The sequence below is a fragment of the Sinohyriopsis cumingii genome, chromosome 16 (genome assembly GCF_028554795.1).
Source record: "Sinohyriopsis cumingii isolate HCF-2022 chromosome 16, ASM2855479v2, whole genome shotgun sequence".
In the NCBI taxonomy this organism is placed as follows: domain Eukaryota; kingdom Metazoa; phylum Mollusca; class Bivalvia; order Unionida; family Unionidae; genus Sinohyriopsis; species Sinohyriopsis cumingii.
In genome coordinates, this window is record NC_142976.1 from 34898928 (window position 1) to 34914972 (window position 16045).

The 16045-nt window shown below is 37.2% G+C and overlaps 1 protein-coding gene across 2 annotated transcripts in view; it reads left to right on the forward strand.

The window, feature by feature from the left end:
* Nucleotides 1–16045, forward strand: part of LOC149780197 (caspase-3-like) — a 47895-nt gene that overhangs the window by 5108 nt on the left and 26742 nt on the right. For both annotated transcript variants that reach the window (XM_089936950.1, XM_089936949.1), the window contains exons 3-5: nucleotides 8389–8487; nucleotides 9910–10112; nucleotides 14674–14761. In XM_089936950.1, coding sequence (XP_089793076.1) covers nucleotides 8389–8487; nucleotides 9910–10112; nucleotides 14674–14761 — 390 coding nt within the window. The remainder of the gene's footprint in view (nucleotides 1–8388; nucleotides 8488–9909; nucleotides 10113–14673; nucleotides 14762–16045) is intronic.

A 16045-nucleotide genomic window follows, 5' to 3' on the forward strand; every position in this document is an offset into this window, starting at 1 on the left:
AAGTTTGATTTCGCCAACTTGAAACAGGAGAATATTAAAAAGGCATTTTTAAAAGAAAACTATGCAGCCAACTTGATATAATTGATACCAATTCCAATAATGTATTGCAGATTATGCGTACTCTGCTGCGTCCAAAACCCTTGATCCCATATGACGTAAACATCAATACTAGTTTTGATCAAAACGATGCTGCCATAGCAATACTTTCGAATGAGAAATATCAGCTACATCACTTCATCATCGAATAGGGCACCTTCGGCATCATGAAAAGTACTGTCCAATGCTAGCTCAGAGATTTGCAAGTATAGTGCCTGATAAATAAGTAGACAGGAATTACACGAAGAACTTACGTGATGCTTTGAATACAATTCACGGGTCACAGTCATCAGGAATATCTCCAAAACTGGGTGACTGCTCACTTCAAAGATAAGCAGAACACTTCGACAACATTCTCAATCAGCAGTCATATATCAGTGAGATCCACTAACCCAAATGAAGATTTACATATCATTTGTTGTTAGTCCAATCGACACTGAAGCTGAAAGCAATTAACCTTCTGTCAGTTGGCAAAAAGTACCTGAAGCACATGCAGTACTAGCAGTAGTGTAAACAGCCGTAATCTCCCACATGGCACAGAAGCTAACGAATTCTTTTAGTGGAATCGGGGAAAGAGGATACGGTTGCATCCTGTATACAAGCGGAATGGCAACCAACAACCATGCGACAACCATCGGGGTATCTCCTTGCTATCAACAGCTGGAAAAACCTTCGCCATAATTCTGATGAATCACTTTGTGCATCACATTGATCAAGAGCTATTGCTAGATAGCCACGGTGGCTTCAGGAATTGACGAGGGACGAGGCTTCCATGACTATGACACTGGGTTTGATCAATGATCTCTTCAGTCTGAGGAAACTACAAGCTAGGACGAAGATACAGGAAGTGATTGTTCATGGTCTTTGTGTGCTGACCACTGTTTCCTAAATGCTAAATCTGAGCCTGATATGTAATGCAATATGGACCATGTCTTCAGCTAGTGACAGTGTCGGTATCACAATCAGTATCACGAACACAAAGATTATACATCATCCTGCACCAGAGAATCCTTAAGTAGAAACTACCATCACAGTAAATGGCCAAACCCTTCTGGCAGTGGACATATTTTCCAGTCTAAATAGCACAATATCATATTCCGTCCACATCAATGATGAAACCAACGTCAGAACTACTAAAACAAGTAGGGCTTTTGGCAGACTACGCAAAAGTGTGTGCGAGCACAGAGGCACCAGTCCACAAACAAAAGTTAAGATCTACATAATCATTGTATTACAGACCGTGTTGTATGCTTGAGAAACCTGGGCAGGGTACACACCATGACAAGAAGCTTAACCATTTTCTGATTAGCTGCTTCAGGAAACCTATAGCAGGATAGAGTCCCAGATACTAAGTTTCTTCATACCGGTCCCCCTGCGGATCCGGGGTTGTAGAATTGGCCCAACGTGTCCTCAGTGCCTAACTACGTGTTGTAAGAGGCGACTAAGTAGAAGCGACTTGTTTGCTGTGGGTTGCATCCCGTGTCGGTGGAGGAAAAGATCCTGTTAGTTGAGCAGAGGCCTTCCGATGCAGTACACTTCTTTGGCCTCTACATCTTCTAGACGGGTGGTAGGGATGAGCCCGGTCTCGACAAATTGGCTGGCTGGTCACGCCGAGCCATGGGAAGTCTTTATTTACTCGATCACCTTCTTCGTCTTTCTCCTTGTATTTCTCTTGATACCACAGTCGCACCTACAGTCCATCCATTTAGCTTCCCCTTCCCAAGTCTTAGAAGGCGATGGCTTAACGGGTCAATTAGGAGGTAATTTTACCGACCCTAGGAGGCGGGGGCTTAATGGGTCAGTCAGCGGGTAATTTTACCGACTGATTATAACACCTGTGTATCCATTGCACTTGAAAATTGTCCCCATGTTGTGCTCCATGGTCGGTGGTGAGCACGGGTGCTGAAATTTAAACAAACCAACACGAAAGGTTCCAAGCAAAATCAAAACAAACGTACAAAAACTGTATCTGACATGGATGAGGAACCATGTACTGTGGAGTAATGTCCACTCTTCATGGTTATACAATCTAAAGATGCCTCAGAATTGCTTTCTGCACTCTTTCCTTTTGTGATTGAAAAGATAATTGCGAGATCGATTGGAACACCAAAAAGTGTTAACAAATTGGAATCTTTTTGCCGTCTTATTGAGTGTGAGCAACGAGGTCAAACAGAAAATATCTGGAAAATGAAAAATTTCTTCGAGAATCCATTGAACTCATTCGCTCACACAAAACTCAATACGTCCAAAGGGGAGATTCGCTGTCGTGATTTGGTTGAATCAGCGACACAGATATCATTGAAGGAATGAAAAACGAAGGTGTCACTGCAGTCCGTAGAATACTTATTAAATGTAATAACAATCTGCAGGACACCAACAACATTGTATTCACCTTCAACAAACCAACAGTATCCAGAGCGGTCAAAGTTGGCTTTTTGCAAGTAAAGGTCGAGATCTATATACTGAACCCTCTTCGAAGCTATAAATGTCAGAAATATGGCTATCACGAAGACAGTTGCTCAAAAAGTTAAATATGTGGCCAATGTGGAGACCATTTTCATCGAGAATCTGAGAGTAGAGCGACTCCGCATTCTGTCAACTGTGGAAAGGAGCACCACGTGCATTCCAAGGATTGTGATACTTGGAAACAGAAGAAGGAAATACAGAGGGTAAAGTACACGAGTAATATTCCCTATCCAGACGCCATAAAACTTGTACATGCGAAAATAGCCCATGCTGACCCATCCTACTCTACTGTAGTAAAGAACAATCCCAAAACGACGAAGGACGCTTAAACACAGGGAGATCCACCCGATTCAGCATCAAGCTATGACACCCCCGTTACTAACCATGGAAAAACACGGCATCTATTCAAACAACTTTCAGTACCCCCCCCCCCACATCGCCAGGGAATAAAACAAATCTCAAAGAAATAGGCAGCAAAACATGTCCGATAACCCCATCAAACTCTATAACAGGTTTGGAAACATTGAGAGCATTGATGCAGAAGAAACTGCTCCATATGCTCAAGGTAGCTTCAGACCTACCAATAAAATAGTCAACCCCGTTCTTCCTCCAGAGAAATAACCACACAGATTGTCTCCGCAAAAGGTCAAACCTAGCTCCACAATCTTCAATTTAAACTTATAATGGAGAACACCATTATACAATGGAACTGGTGAGGACTTAAAACCAACTACAATGATATTCTTCTGCTTTTAAATGAACATGATCCTGCAGCACTATGCCCTAAAGAAACATTCTTGAAAGATATGGTTCACGCTTAAATCTACTCCCTGTTTAACGCCTATTTTCAAAATGTTGACAGGTTCTCGAGAGGATTTTATGTTGTTCTGGACAATAGAATCCCTCTTACCATCATCCCCTGAAACACAAATTTTCGTCCATTGCTGTAAGCGTCACTCTACATTGAGTGGTTACCTTTTCTTCTGTTTACATAGCACCTAAACTCAACCTATTGCCAAAGGAATAAGACAATCTTGTTCCCGCGTCCTTTGTTTTACTCTGGGAATTTAATGTCCATAACATTTTATGGGGATCAAATCATATAGGTGACAGAGACCAAAGTCGAACACTTCATTTCTAGATACGATTTGTATCTATATAACACCAGATCACCGACATATATACACCCAGAATGGATACACACACGTGTCTCGATTTGACAGTTTGTTCTCCTTTGCTGCTTTTGGATTATGAAAGGAAGGTCGATGATGACCTTCACAGCAGTGATCACTTTCCAGTCTCTCTTGCAAATATTAACTCTATTATTGATGACGCAATTCCACAATGGAACATAAAGAAGGCCGCCTGGGCTAAGTTTCAAACACTCTGTAGAACTAGGCTGAATGATGATATAGTTTTCAACGTTAATAACCCTATTAAGCATTTTACTTCTTTTTTAATCGAGATTGTAAAAGATTCCCTTCCCATGTCCTCATTGAACTGTAAAAGAACCCCAAAACTTTGGGTCACTAAGGAACGTAAGGAAGCCATTAGACAACGCCGAGAAGCATATAAAAAATTTAACAATCATTTACGTATATACCATATTCTCTGGGCCAAAGCTCGCCCCACAATCAAAGAAAGTAAACGAGCATCATGGAAGGAATATGTTTCTTCTTTAAATTCTTGTTCCTCAATTTCGAAAGTTTAGGACACTATCCGTAAAATAAACGGAAAGAGAAAACACAATTCTCTCCGACATCTGAAACTGAACAATAACAATTTTGGTTTAAAACGTGACATAGCAAATATACTCGCGGACAGTTGCTCTAAAAATTCCTCATCATCTAAATATTCAAAAGCCTTCCGAAGATTAAAAAGTCAATAAGAAAAGTTACGTTTAAAATTCACATACAACAACTCGGAATGTTGTAACCAACTGTTCTTACTATTTGCGCCTATGGAGGCTTAAGACAGGCTCATGATACATCCGCTGGACCTGACGAAATACATTACCAGTTTTTGAAACACCTTCCAGAATCATCTTTAACGTCCCTTTTGAAAATCTTTCATGGATTATGGATTACTGGTAATGTACCTAAGATTTGGAAAGAATCAACAGTAATACCAGTTCCCATAACCAGGCAAAGATAACTCATATCCTACCAACTATCAACCCAGTGCACTGACAAGATGCGTGTGCAGAACGAATGATAAATTCTCGGCTTGTGTGGTACTTGGAAACTAACAATTTAATGTCTCCTTTCCAAGTGGCTTTTGGTATGGCCGTAGGATCAGTGATCATCTGGTTAGACTGGAAACATTTATTCTCGACGCATTTATCAAGAAGGAGCATTTAGTAGCGGTTTTCTTTGATTTCGAAATGGCCTCTTTCATACGATATGGAAGTACGGGATACTAAATGACCTGCACGATCTGGATCTAAAAAGTCGTCTGCCCTCTTTCATATCAAACTTTCTCTCAGACAGAGAATTCAAGGTAAGAGTGGGTTCTAAACTCTCACATATCCAAGAGCGAGAGATGGGTGTGCCCCAGGGCAGTATTCTGTCTGTGACGCATTTCAACATCACAATCAATATCTTCACCAAGTGTTTTGCTCCTGGTATGGATTGCTCGTTATACGTTGATGATTTTATAATATGTTATCGATCAAAGCACATGCATACAATTGAAAGACAACTACAACAAAATATCAACAATGTTCAAAATTAGGCTAGTACTGTCGGTTTCAAATTCTCGAAATCAAAAACGGTATGTATGCATTTCTGTCAGTTACGAAGACATCATGATGATCCTAAACTCACGCTGGACGGAACACCTATTCCAGTTGCTAAGGAAACAAAGTTTTTAGGTATTATATTCGACAGAAAACTGACTTCTATTCCACACCTAAAGAACTTGAAACTTAAATGCTTGACATTTCTACATCTACTCAGAGTAGTAGCGCACACTGACTTGGGTGCTGATAGAAAAATCATCCTCAGTTTATATAGAACGTTTCTTCGCTCCAAACTGGACTATGGTTGCGCTGTTTGCTGCTTATGGTTCAGCTAGGAAGTCATATCTGAAGATGCTTGACCCGATTCATCATCAAGGAATACGACTCGCTCTGAGAGCATTTAAGACATCCTAGCATGAAGGCCTTCTCGCTGAAGCGAACGAATCACCTTTATCACGTCGTAGAGAAATGCTTTCCGCACAGTATACTCTCAAATTAAAATCAAGACCTATGAAGCCTGCTTTGTTGGCTGTTTTTTTTAACCCGAATACGAAAACTTATACGAAAATAAACCAAATGCCATACCTTCCGTTGGCATTAGAATATCATCCAGCCTTGACAGTAGCAAAAGTGATCTTTCTAAAATTCAGATAACCGTTGACTCCGAAACTCCTCCCTGGCTACTTCAACAACCAAAACTACTTTTGTACGCTTCACGATGGAAACAAATATGAGACAAACCCTTACACCTTCCACAACTATTATCATCAACTCCTCATCGAATTTATTAACTATATAAGAATTTATACTGACGGATCAAAGGATGAGGAAAAGGCAGCTGCAGCCTTCGTTAGTGGAAAACACATAACACAAGTTCGCTTACCAAATGGTACATCAATTTTTCAGCCGAAATCAGAGCAAAAGACCTTGCTCTGCAATATATCGAAAACCAACGTCTTTTAAACATCATCATCTTCTCTGACTCCCTATCAATGCTTCAGTCACTACACAATATAAAACTGAAGAACCCCTTATTAACTAATATTCTCGTCAAAAATACTGAACTGAGTAACTCCCATCATATCGTATACTGTTGGTTACCTAGCCATATTGGTATTAAAGGTATATACAGATTTAAAACCTAGTATGAAAGAGTCTTTATGTCAGAAGTGGCAGGCATTGTGGAATGATGCAGTGAATAATACTCTTTACCCCATAAAGCCAACCCTAGAGAAATGGACTCATTCCTGCAGAGCCATTCGTAGAGAGGAGGTAGTCATTGCAAGAATTTGAATTGGTCATATGTATATAACCCACTCCCACATATTAAAAGGCGAAGACCCACCAGAGTGCTTTTTTTGCAATGAACCTTTCATTGTTAAGCACTTAATGATGGAGTGTTTCGACCTGCAGCCTACGCGCGATCAATATTACAATATGCATGACATGAAGGAACTTTTGGATACAATAAACATCACTTGTATTATAGAATTCCTGAAACAAGTAAACATTTACTCTAAGGTGTAAATTGGATGCCATCATCTTGAGCATTTTTATGTAATGTATATACCGTCCCTTTTGTCAACAACTTTTCTTTATTAACATATACCATTTATATTCCCCGTTGATCAGGAAGATTTATATGTTACCCTTTACCAGCTTAACGTTTTACGTCCAACTATTTGGTTTTGATATCGCTGGTCGATATAAAACTTTTTATCATTTTTAAATGATCATACTTGTAACCTTTTGTATGGCGCTAAATAGCCTAACAGTGTTGGTGCGCCGTAGAAATAACAACCAATCAATTAATCAACCAATCTTCATACCGGCAGTAATTCCAAGCATTCACACACTGCTAATTAAATCACAGCTGAGATGGGCAGGCCACGTCATCAGGATGTCAGAAGAACGACTATCATCCATGACGTTGATGTGGAGAAGGCAACCTCATGGTGGTCATCAGAAGCGCCTCAAAGAGTCGATTGAGTAATCCTTGAAACACTTCTACATTGATCCTGAGCCTTGGCAAGATCTCGCACAGGAATTAATCAACCCGACACAGTCTCATCCGCGCTGGAGCTAGAAATTTAGAGTGAATGAGAATCGCACTGGCAGTACAGAAGCTTGAGCAGCGTAACTCTCAAAACTGCATCACGTACTATATTAATCAAGCATTCTAATGTGGCATCTCTCAGCAAGTATGCCACAGATAGTTTTGAGCCCAACTTAGCTTAATTAGACACTAGCACTTGCAGATATCGATCTAATTAATGATGACGTTATCATCTTAGAACTCGAAAGACGAACAACAACAGGACTTATGAGTTATGACTTTGACCGAAACACATACCTGGCCAAAATCACTGAAACACACTTCTTGCCTAATTCTCATGAAAAGAGAACAAAAGAGGATGATAATGATTCATTCATTCGTATTTCATAAGTTAGGTGTATGTAGAAGTGGCCAAACAAAAGTACTATAGCGCCGATGCAGTCTTCTGCATAATTTAAGAGGTGGTTGAAAAAATCAGAAGCGGCAGTGGTACTCGCGACCGAAAGGGTAACGGTTTAAGTCCTTCCATGAAATCAGCTCGGGTCGCTTACCGTCGTATGTCTTTCTGTGTTTAGGCAATGCACTTTAATCCAGTCGTCTTGTCACTAAATGATTTGTTTTGTAAAACACATGAAACTAAACCAAATTCATTGGTTGCCTTTTTCAACATTTTGGGGAGTCAATGACCGACATGGTGCTGGTTTAAGTTATACCATCTACCGTTGTATGTGATCTACCGTTGTGTGTCTTTGGGCAAGGCACTTTGCTCCATTTGCCTTGACATTACATACCTTGTGTTGTTGTGCTGTGAGTCACAGAAATAAAATGAAATTCATTTTTTTCGCCTCTTAAAATATCCAGGAAACCCCATCGAGTCTATCCCATATCCCCAAGCCCTTAGAGGGATGATGATGATGATGACTCCAAGTGACCGTTTGCCTCATGAAAAATACACACGGTATTAACATGTTCCCTAAAGTATGTTACCCTAAACACTGTCTTAAATATTTTCCTTTCATCTTTTATTTAGAACTCAGAGATGCCGGAGATCTGCCAAAGAAAGTTTATTATGACAGAGAAAACAAGAGAGGCTATCTCCTTATACTGAATTTTACCAAGGATCGAGAAGGTCTGTTTTGCAAACACTGCATTTGTGATTCATATATTTTTTGGATGGTAAATGTATTCATGATTTGTTAATTATATTACTTTTTTAAAACAAAACCAAGAATTAGTGTATACGCCTTCTTATATTTATATATGGCCTACAAATGGGGAAATGGATACAGTGATGTCGCTGACGAAATAGGCAGCTGATAAGTTACTTGATTCAAGGCATAACAAACATATGTCACTGTGTTTCGCCAATCGTACATCGTGTGTCGTGCGTCCTTCAAAGATTGCTCCTCGATGCTCTACAGGCTTTATTTAGTATGTATTGGTTTACTAAATTTCATTTTATCTTTATATTAATATGAAAGAGTTCCATGACCAACGAATTCCGCACACAAAAACGATTTAATCTGGTATTTAACTGGCTGATCTTGTGAACTTAGCTTCATTATTAAACATGCTTTGACTAAGCTTGCTTAATAGCTTTATATCATCAATATATAAAATATATTCCAGAAAAATCAAATTCACGCATTTAGATGAAGAAACCAAAGATAATATGTGAGCTGGGTTCTGATTGGATGACTTGAGGACAAATTGGAAGATTTATTTGAGTTTGTATCATGTAAACTTCCTATTTTGCGTTATATCAACAAGATCTGAGACGACTTCAATACCTAGCCATATCAGTAAAATGATATGGCTCCGTTATCTTGTTACTTTTAGAGTTTAACAGACGGGACACTTAGCTGACTCCATGAGTGGCGTATTTTAAAACAGTTCGTACAAGATCTGTGAATCTACCTTCGTCTAATTACAAATATAGACAATCAAATGATTTCACATTTGAGCTTGAATGTCTGTGATAGCTATTACACCGCCTGTGATTATATGTTTCATTTAGGAAGAAAAATCTATTGCAGAGTCTGTGATTATACATTTCCATCACCAAGCAATATCATTACAACGTCAGCGAGTATACATTTCCTTTAGGAAGTGATATCTAATAAGTTGCTGTGGTTATATATTTTCTTCAAAAGTGATATGCATACAGCGTATGTGGTTATATATTTCCTTCGGAAGTGATATCTCGTACAGCGTCTGTGGTTATATATTTCCTTCAGCAAATAGTATCTGGTAGAGTTCCTGTGATAATATATTTCTTAACGCAATCAATATCTATTACAGCGTCTGTGATCGTATATATCTTTTAGGAAGTAATATCTATTACAGTGTCTGTGATTGTAGACATCTTTTAGGAAGCAATGTCTATTACAGCATATGTGATTGTCTACATCTTTCAGGAAGCAATATATGTTAAAGAGTCTCTGATTGTATATATCGTTTAGGAAGTGATATCTAAAAGGTTTATGTGGATATATATTTCCTTGATGAAGTAATATCTAACACATCTTCTGTGGCTATATCTTTCATTTAGGAACGGAGCTTGATGTATCCAATCTGAAGAAGTTCTTTGAAGGAACTTTAAACTTCGATGTTGATGACCCCCGTGATGAGAGGCATAGTGATTTCAGTCTTTCTGAATTAAATAAAGTATTAGAGCAGACGAGGAATCTTCTGAATTTCCGGGCGAAGAAAATATATTGCTTTTTCTGTGCTATTCTGAGTCACGGAGATGAGGTGCGTACAATCAAGTCTTCATATAAAGATATTGCATACAATGCAGTATAATCTTGATTAGATTTTGCCATCCACAATGCATGATCGTGTCTGGTCTCTGAAAAATTTCCGTTCGACATTGGTCATGTCCGTAATTTGTTTTTTATTAAAGCGGTGGTTTCATTTGCGTGGCAAAATCCCCTCTCTCTCTCTCTCTCTCTCTCTCACTCTCTCTCTCTCTCTCTCTCTCTCTCTCTCTCTCTCTCTCAGTGATGTGCTTACTGGCACCTTACATTATTCTTCTTAAAGTTACGATAATGATAGCAAGTAGTTAGATAACAACGTAGGCAGGTTGCAAGGCTGAAATGAAAAAGCAACTAAACAGATTCTTTAGTGGATAGTCAGGTATGTTTGCAGTAGGAGGTGACTATGATGTTATAGCCAGGTATGAGGGGTGGTAGATAGGTAATGTATTGTACGACAGAAATGGAAAGGTAGATGAAAATGTAATAAATGCATGGGAAGTTTCAAGCTAAACAAATCTCGCATGTGTCAGTAAAACTTAAAATGTATAACTCGAACTTTTCATACTAATTTTGTCATCACTTGAAGAAGAAAAGCATTGTATTATCAAAGGGAAATAAAGTGGTTAAGACCAAAATGTAGAAATCTCAAACCAAACATGTATACACATCCTTATATTGTTAGTACGGAGCTTGTAGGAGCTTTGGATTATTAGTGGAAGTTTTGAGTGCTTAAACGTTGTTGGCGTGAACTGTGTCGACCCACAACAGATTAAACAAAATGACTGACGGATGAATTCAAATTCGATAAATTTCATTAGCTCCCTAGTCCAGATTACCGTTATCGCGCTACACAAACCTTACTATTGGCTCACAAAATATCAACTACTGTATAAGTAATAACCCAGCAGATATCCTACTGCTGACCTTGTTACGATTCTGTGCTTTTATACTTAAGCTGGTCTTAAGCTAAACAGCAGAAAGAAGTAAAACCATCAAGTCTGGTCAAACTTAACAAATAGTTTAATTCTCTAAATTACAAAATGAAAATTTAAGAAGAACTTAGAGTATTGTGAATTAAATCCAAAATAATAGTAAAGGTTATCTCACAGGTCCTAAAAAATAAATTGTTCCGAATGAATTCCAGGCCATGAGTTTGCTAATGTGCCAATTGCTTTGAATGGGCTAACATGCTAACAGTCTTTCAGTGTATTCACAATAATTCCAAAATAGTACTTAGACCTAACAGTCGCATGAGCACTTTGTAATTCTAATAATCATTTACATAAATGTTTCCTCTCAAAGTGAATCTACAGTCAACATTAATACCATCTGCAGACTGAAAATAAAATAAGAACCTTGATAAAAATAGGAATGTACAGTTGTCCCCTTACATAAATCGCCACGACTCCAGTACGATTCTCTGTCGCAATACATCCCACTTGACTTGGCATACTACATCCCACCTGGCTTATGCCGCAACCCAACCCAGCTGACTGATTCATCCGATAGAAAATTAGCCCAAGCTGCAAACAACTTCATTATATAGAACCCGAACCAAATATACAACATATTTATAGCTCATTATCTCAACTAGAATCCACACTTATTAACAAAATTTAGTTATATGATGTTTTAAATGATCATTATAATCTTAGAAAGAAAACAAACACACAATATAGATATACATAACTTTTTTTATCACTTGCTTTTCAGCGATGTGGTACGGTATATACCGATACTTTACTAGTCAAACACGCACTACTATTGAGATACTGCAATTTTCCTCCTGGAAAGAGGACTGAGTTTATCGAAGATAAAAATATAACCATTTATGATGAAACAGTAACTGAAACTGGAACAGAAGCTGAAATTAAAAAGTACAAAAAGAAACTGACCATGCTACACAGATATAACTATTAAGATTAGACTGAAAAATAGTCGAATGTTTGATGGGAGATAAAATAGTCAAAGAAAGACATGAAATATTTATCAATCCTAGAGCTGCAAAAGTTTAAATATCTTTTTCAGATAGTATAATCTACACTGTGATATCATTCATCAGTACACTTATTCCTATGTACTACTTGGATTATTTGCAAAATGAATTAGAGGGTAACTCCGTGATATTAAAATTGTATATTTCGCCGCATTATCTCATTCAGGGTATTTTCGTCTCTATCTGCATTGAGTGATAGCTTGATGACGTTTAATGGGGTAGGTTTCAATAAGTTAACATTATGCACTGTGGAAATAAAAGATACTGAAAAACCGAGTACATAAAATGAGTACATTTTGCTTTGTTTTGATAACAATTTGAATATAGATTGCATTGTTGTTGATGCAGTTTGAGTACCGTATGATTTGTTGTTGATAACAGTTTGAACACATATTGCATTGTTGTTTGATAACAGTTTGAACACATATTGCATTGTTGTTGATAAAATTTGAGTACCATGAGGTTTGTTGTTGATACATATGCAGATTTTGCTACACGTGCTACAATATTTTTGATGATGTCTACATTTTGACGAATGGTATCGATCTTTAACTATGGAACATTTTGCTGTGATTTGCGTTTTCATTTTTGTACTGCAATTTGCATTTCTGACCTGTTTTCACTAGCGTTTGTCAAATTGAAACATAACATTGGTTGATCGGGATCAGAGGAATCAAAAGAGTAATATGAATGGCATGAACTTCATCAAGCTCGTGTTCACATACACATTTAGGCTTTGCGAAGTTTATTCATCTCTGATATAAAAAAAAGTCAACTCATGAGACATTCAGTACTTTCAAAGCTGTCTCTGAATTGATGATTTCCTTTAGTGCTTTCATCTCTCTATTTACATTATCCTTACGGTGCTCTTTGTTTTCTATACCATATTGTTATATATGTTTCGAGTGCTCTTTGTTTTCTATACCATATTGTTATATATATTTCATATATGTTTCGAGTGCTGTTTGTTTTCATTTTAACATTTTGCACCTAATTCATTTTGAGGAAGCTTATAATCTGTAGAGGTTATGTTGAACTATGTCATATCATTCTCTGCTTCGCGCATATGACATATGTTAGAATCCATATTTTGTATTTTCCAAATTGCAGTTTAAAGTATTTTATATGTACACTGTAAATCAACTAAGTAACATTTCTCAAACCTTGAAAACGCCTTCATCCATCGTCCATGTTTCATTGCAACAAATAAATCCTAAATAGCAACAACAACAAAAAAAAACAGGATGAAAACAAGATTGTCAAAGTGCTTAGGACATAGTGATAGAGTTCTTCAAATTCGTCCAACATAAGCCGTGGACGTGGACTTCTTGAAAAATATTGTCAAATTTATCATTCGATTTTCACTATGGCAGTACACGAGTGACTCGATGATAGAACAGGGAGTTTTACATTTAGCTATACAAGAGCTACTTAAGGTTACAATTGGTCCATCGTCAACAATGGATATTAGCAAAGTTTTCACTTTGTTTCGTTTCTCTTGCCCATATCAAAATAAACTATCTGTAGCCATCTGACTTTTGCCTAAAGAAATTTTACATATTAGATAGAGAAACGTTTTTTGTTTGTTTGGGTTTGTTTTGCTAGGTAAATAATTTATGTCAGCAAGAAGTCTTTAGAAATGGGAACAACGAACATTGCATTGAGAACTAGAATGAGGGAATTTAAACTGATATCTTGATTTTTGAATTGTGCCCAGACATAACTCTTGAGCCTACAGAAATACATTTAAGATCAAAAGTTATAATAAACATCAAACAAGCTGTATAGCACTTGCGCAATGATTGTCAAAGTGTTTAGGCTGAAATTACATTTCATTTATGGATTTAACTATGAAGTAAGATTGTAATATCCTATACAAGGCATGTTTCTATTGTAAGTTGACGGCCCATTCTGGACGTTGTCTGTGAAAATCCAGTAGTCTAATATTGAGGTCCAAGAGCGGCTGTAATAAGGTATAAACAGAAAAATTTATTATAATTTTAGTCATTAATAATTATTAATGTGCGACACGAGGTGTTGTGTTTGTAAAACATACCTCAGTCTTACGTTGGATAAGATATTTATCAAAATATAGTATCAACTTAGAAATTAATTTCTGTTTCTGATTTCATATTTCATGAAAATAACCAGTCTTACATATGCTAATAAAATATACTAAGGTCTTAGATATCCTCAGAACATTCACAAAATCTTTGTTATTGTTAAGCTTCTAAAAACAAGTAAAACATGCTATGATTTCGTGTAATATTTACAGCCACGTAAAACTGCATAGTGTACACATCGTAAAGTGTGTGTATTGGTGGCTGTGTCGTAGAGTCTAAAAGGTATACCTGTCAAACTTGTGGTCGAGGGTTTATCTTCACAAGCGATTATGTAAAATTGCTTTTGTGCCTTAATGAAACATTAGTGTACAAGATCCAGAAGAAGAAGAAGAAAATAAGAGGAAGAACCTTTTGTTTTCATTGACCTGTGTGTCTGCTGGTAAAATGATTGAGAAAGTTATAAAATGCCTAAGTGTATGCCTCGTGTTATCTTGCAGAAAGGAATACTGTGTGATGATGGCCAATACAAGACTGTGGATGACATAAGGAAATCATTCACCAACGACAAGATGAGTAACTTCGTCGGTAAGATGATATTTTAAAAAATCAGTGCAAACAATCCATGAAATCAAATCTTGTAATACATGAAAAATGTAAAAGACAAAACAATTCATGAACAATAGACTATTCCATTGCCTTAAACACCGCTCTCGTATGATTCGTGACATTACTGCTTTCTAAATTCATTCGTCTGTTGTATTTGTTATATAACAGTTTCTTATCGGAACCTTTTAAATATCGGCGTAGAGAAACCTTTCTTACAGGCTTAACTCAATCACACGAATAAAGTCCTTAACATGTTTTTGACAACGGAAGCTCACTCTGGCTTTCCTATCAGAGCTAGGAAAAACATCGATAGTCATTGCACGAATACACATAGCCTTGATGAGCTTTAAAAAAAAAACTCGATTCAAACAGAGTGCACCACGAACGATGCGACAGAAAATGCCAATAATTCCCAAATCATCACCCTCTTGCAGTCAGTCGCAATACTAAGCCTTGTGATTCGCTAGAACCTGACCTAAATTGTCAAGCTAGGTTTATAAAAGGGATAACTCGTTAAAATTTCAATCTCTCAATTAGGTAGTCATTAACGTCATTCGCATATTAGCTGCTTCCCCCATTTCCACAATTTTTTCAAACGTTTTACCCATCATCTACCACACATGGAGCAGCCAATCGCTGCAGTCCATGGCGATGTTTACAAACAGACTGTTATGGGAATGACTTTATTGTTCTGCATATTATATCATTTACTAACCAATCGCGAGACAGATTTTACTAGGTACCTGTTTATGTTAATATTATGCCAGTTCAGACCAAGTACAAGTGAAGTTTCGCATCGGCGCAGTGGATGATTGGTGAAATGGCGAAATGTTTTACCCGCTTCAAATATGATAGCTTATAATTATCTGCCGTCAAATACAATGGGAATATCTTCGGCGTTTTTTTTCAGTCGAAAAAATAACCACTATTAAGAACTTTATTCAGAAATGATTTAGCTTCCGTGGCACAATTCGATGGCTGAAGGAGATGAAGTGACAATCGGAACAATGTCATCTTTTTCTGTCGCAACATAGGTGGTGTGTTCTGCCGGAAGCGAATGACTAAACTATATATATATATATATATATATATATATATATATATATATATATATATATATATATATATATATATGCATCTGAAGACTGATATTAAAACAAGAACAATATTCGAAAATAGGAATAAGTATAACTGTTCAATTCTCCCTTTATAGACATCTTCACGAATGAATTACGACTGCCTGAAATCATCTATGTGATTTAT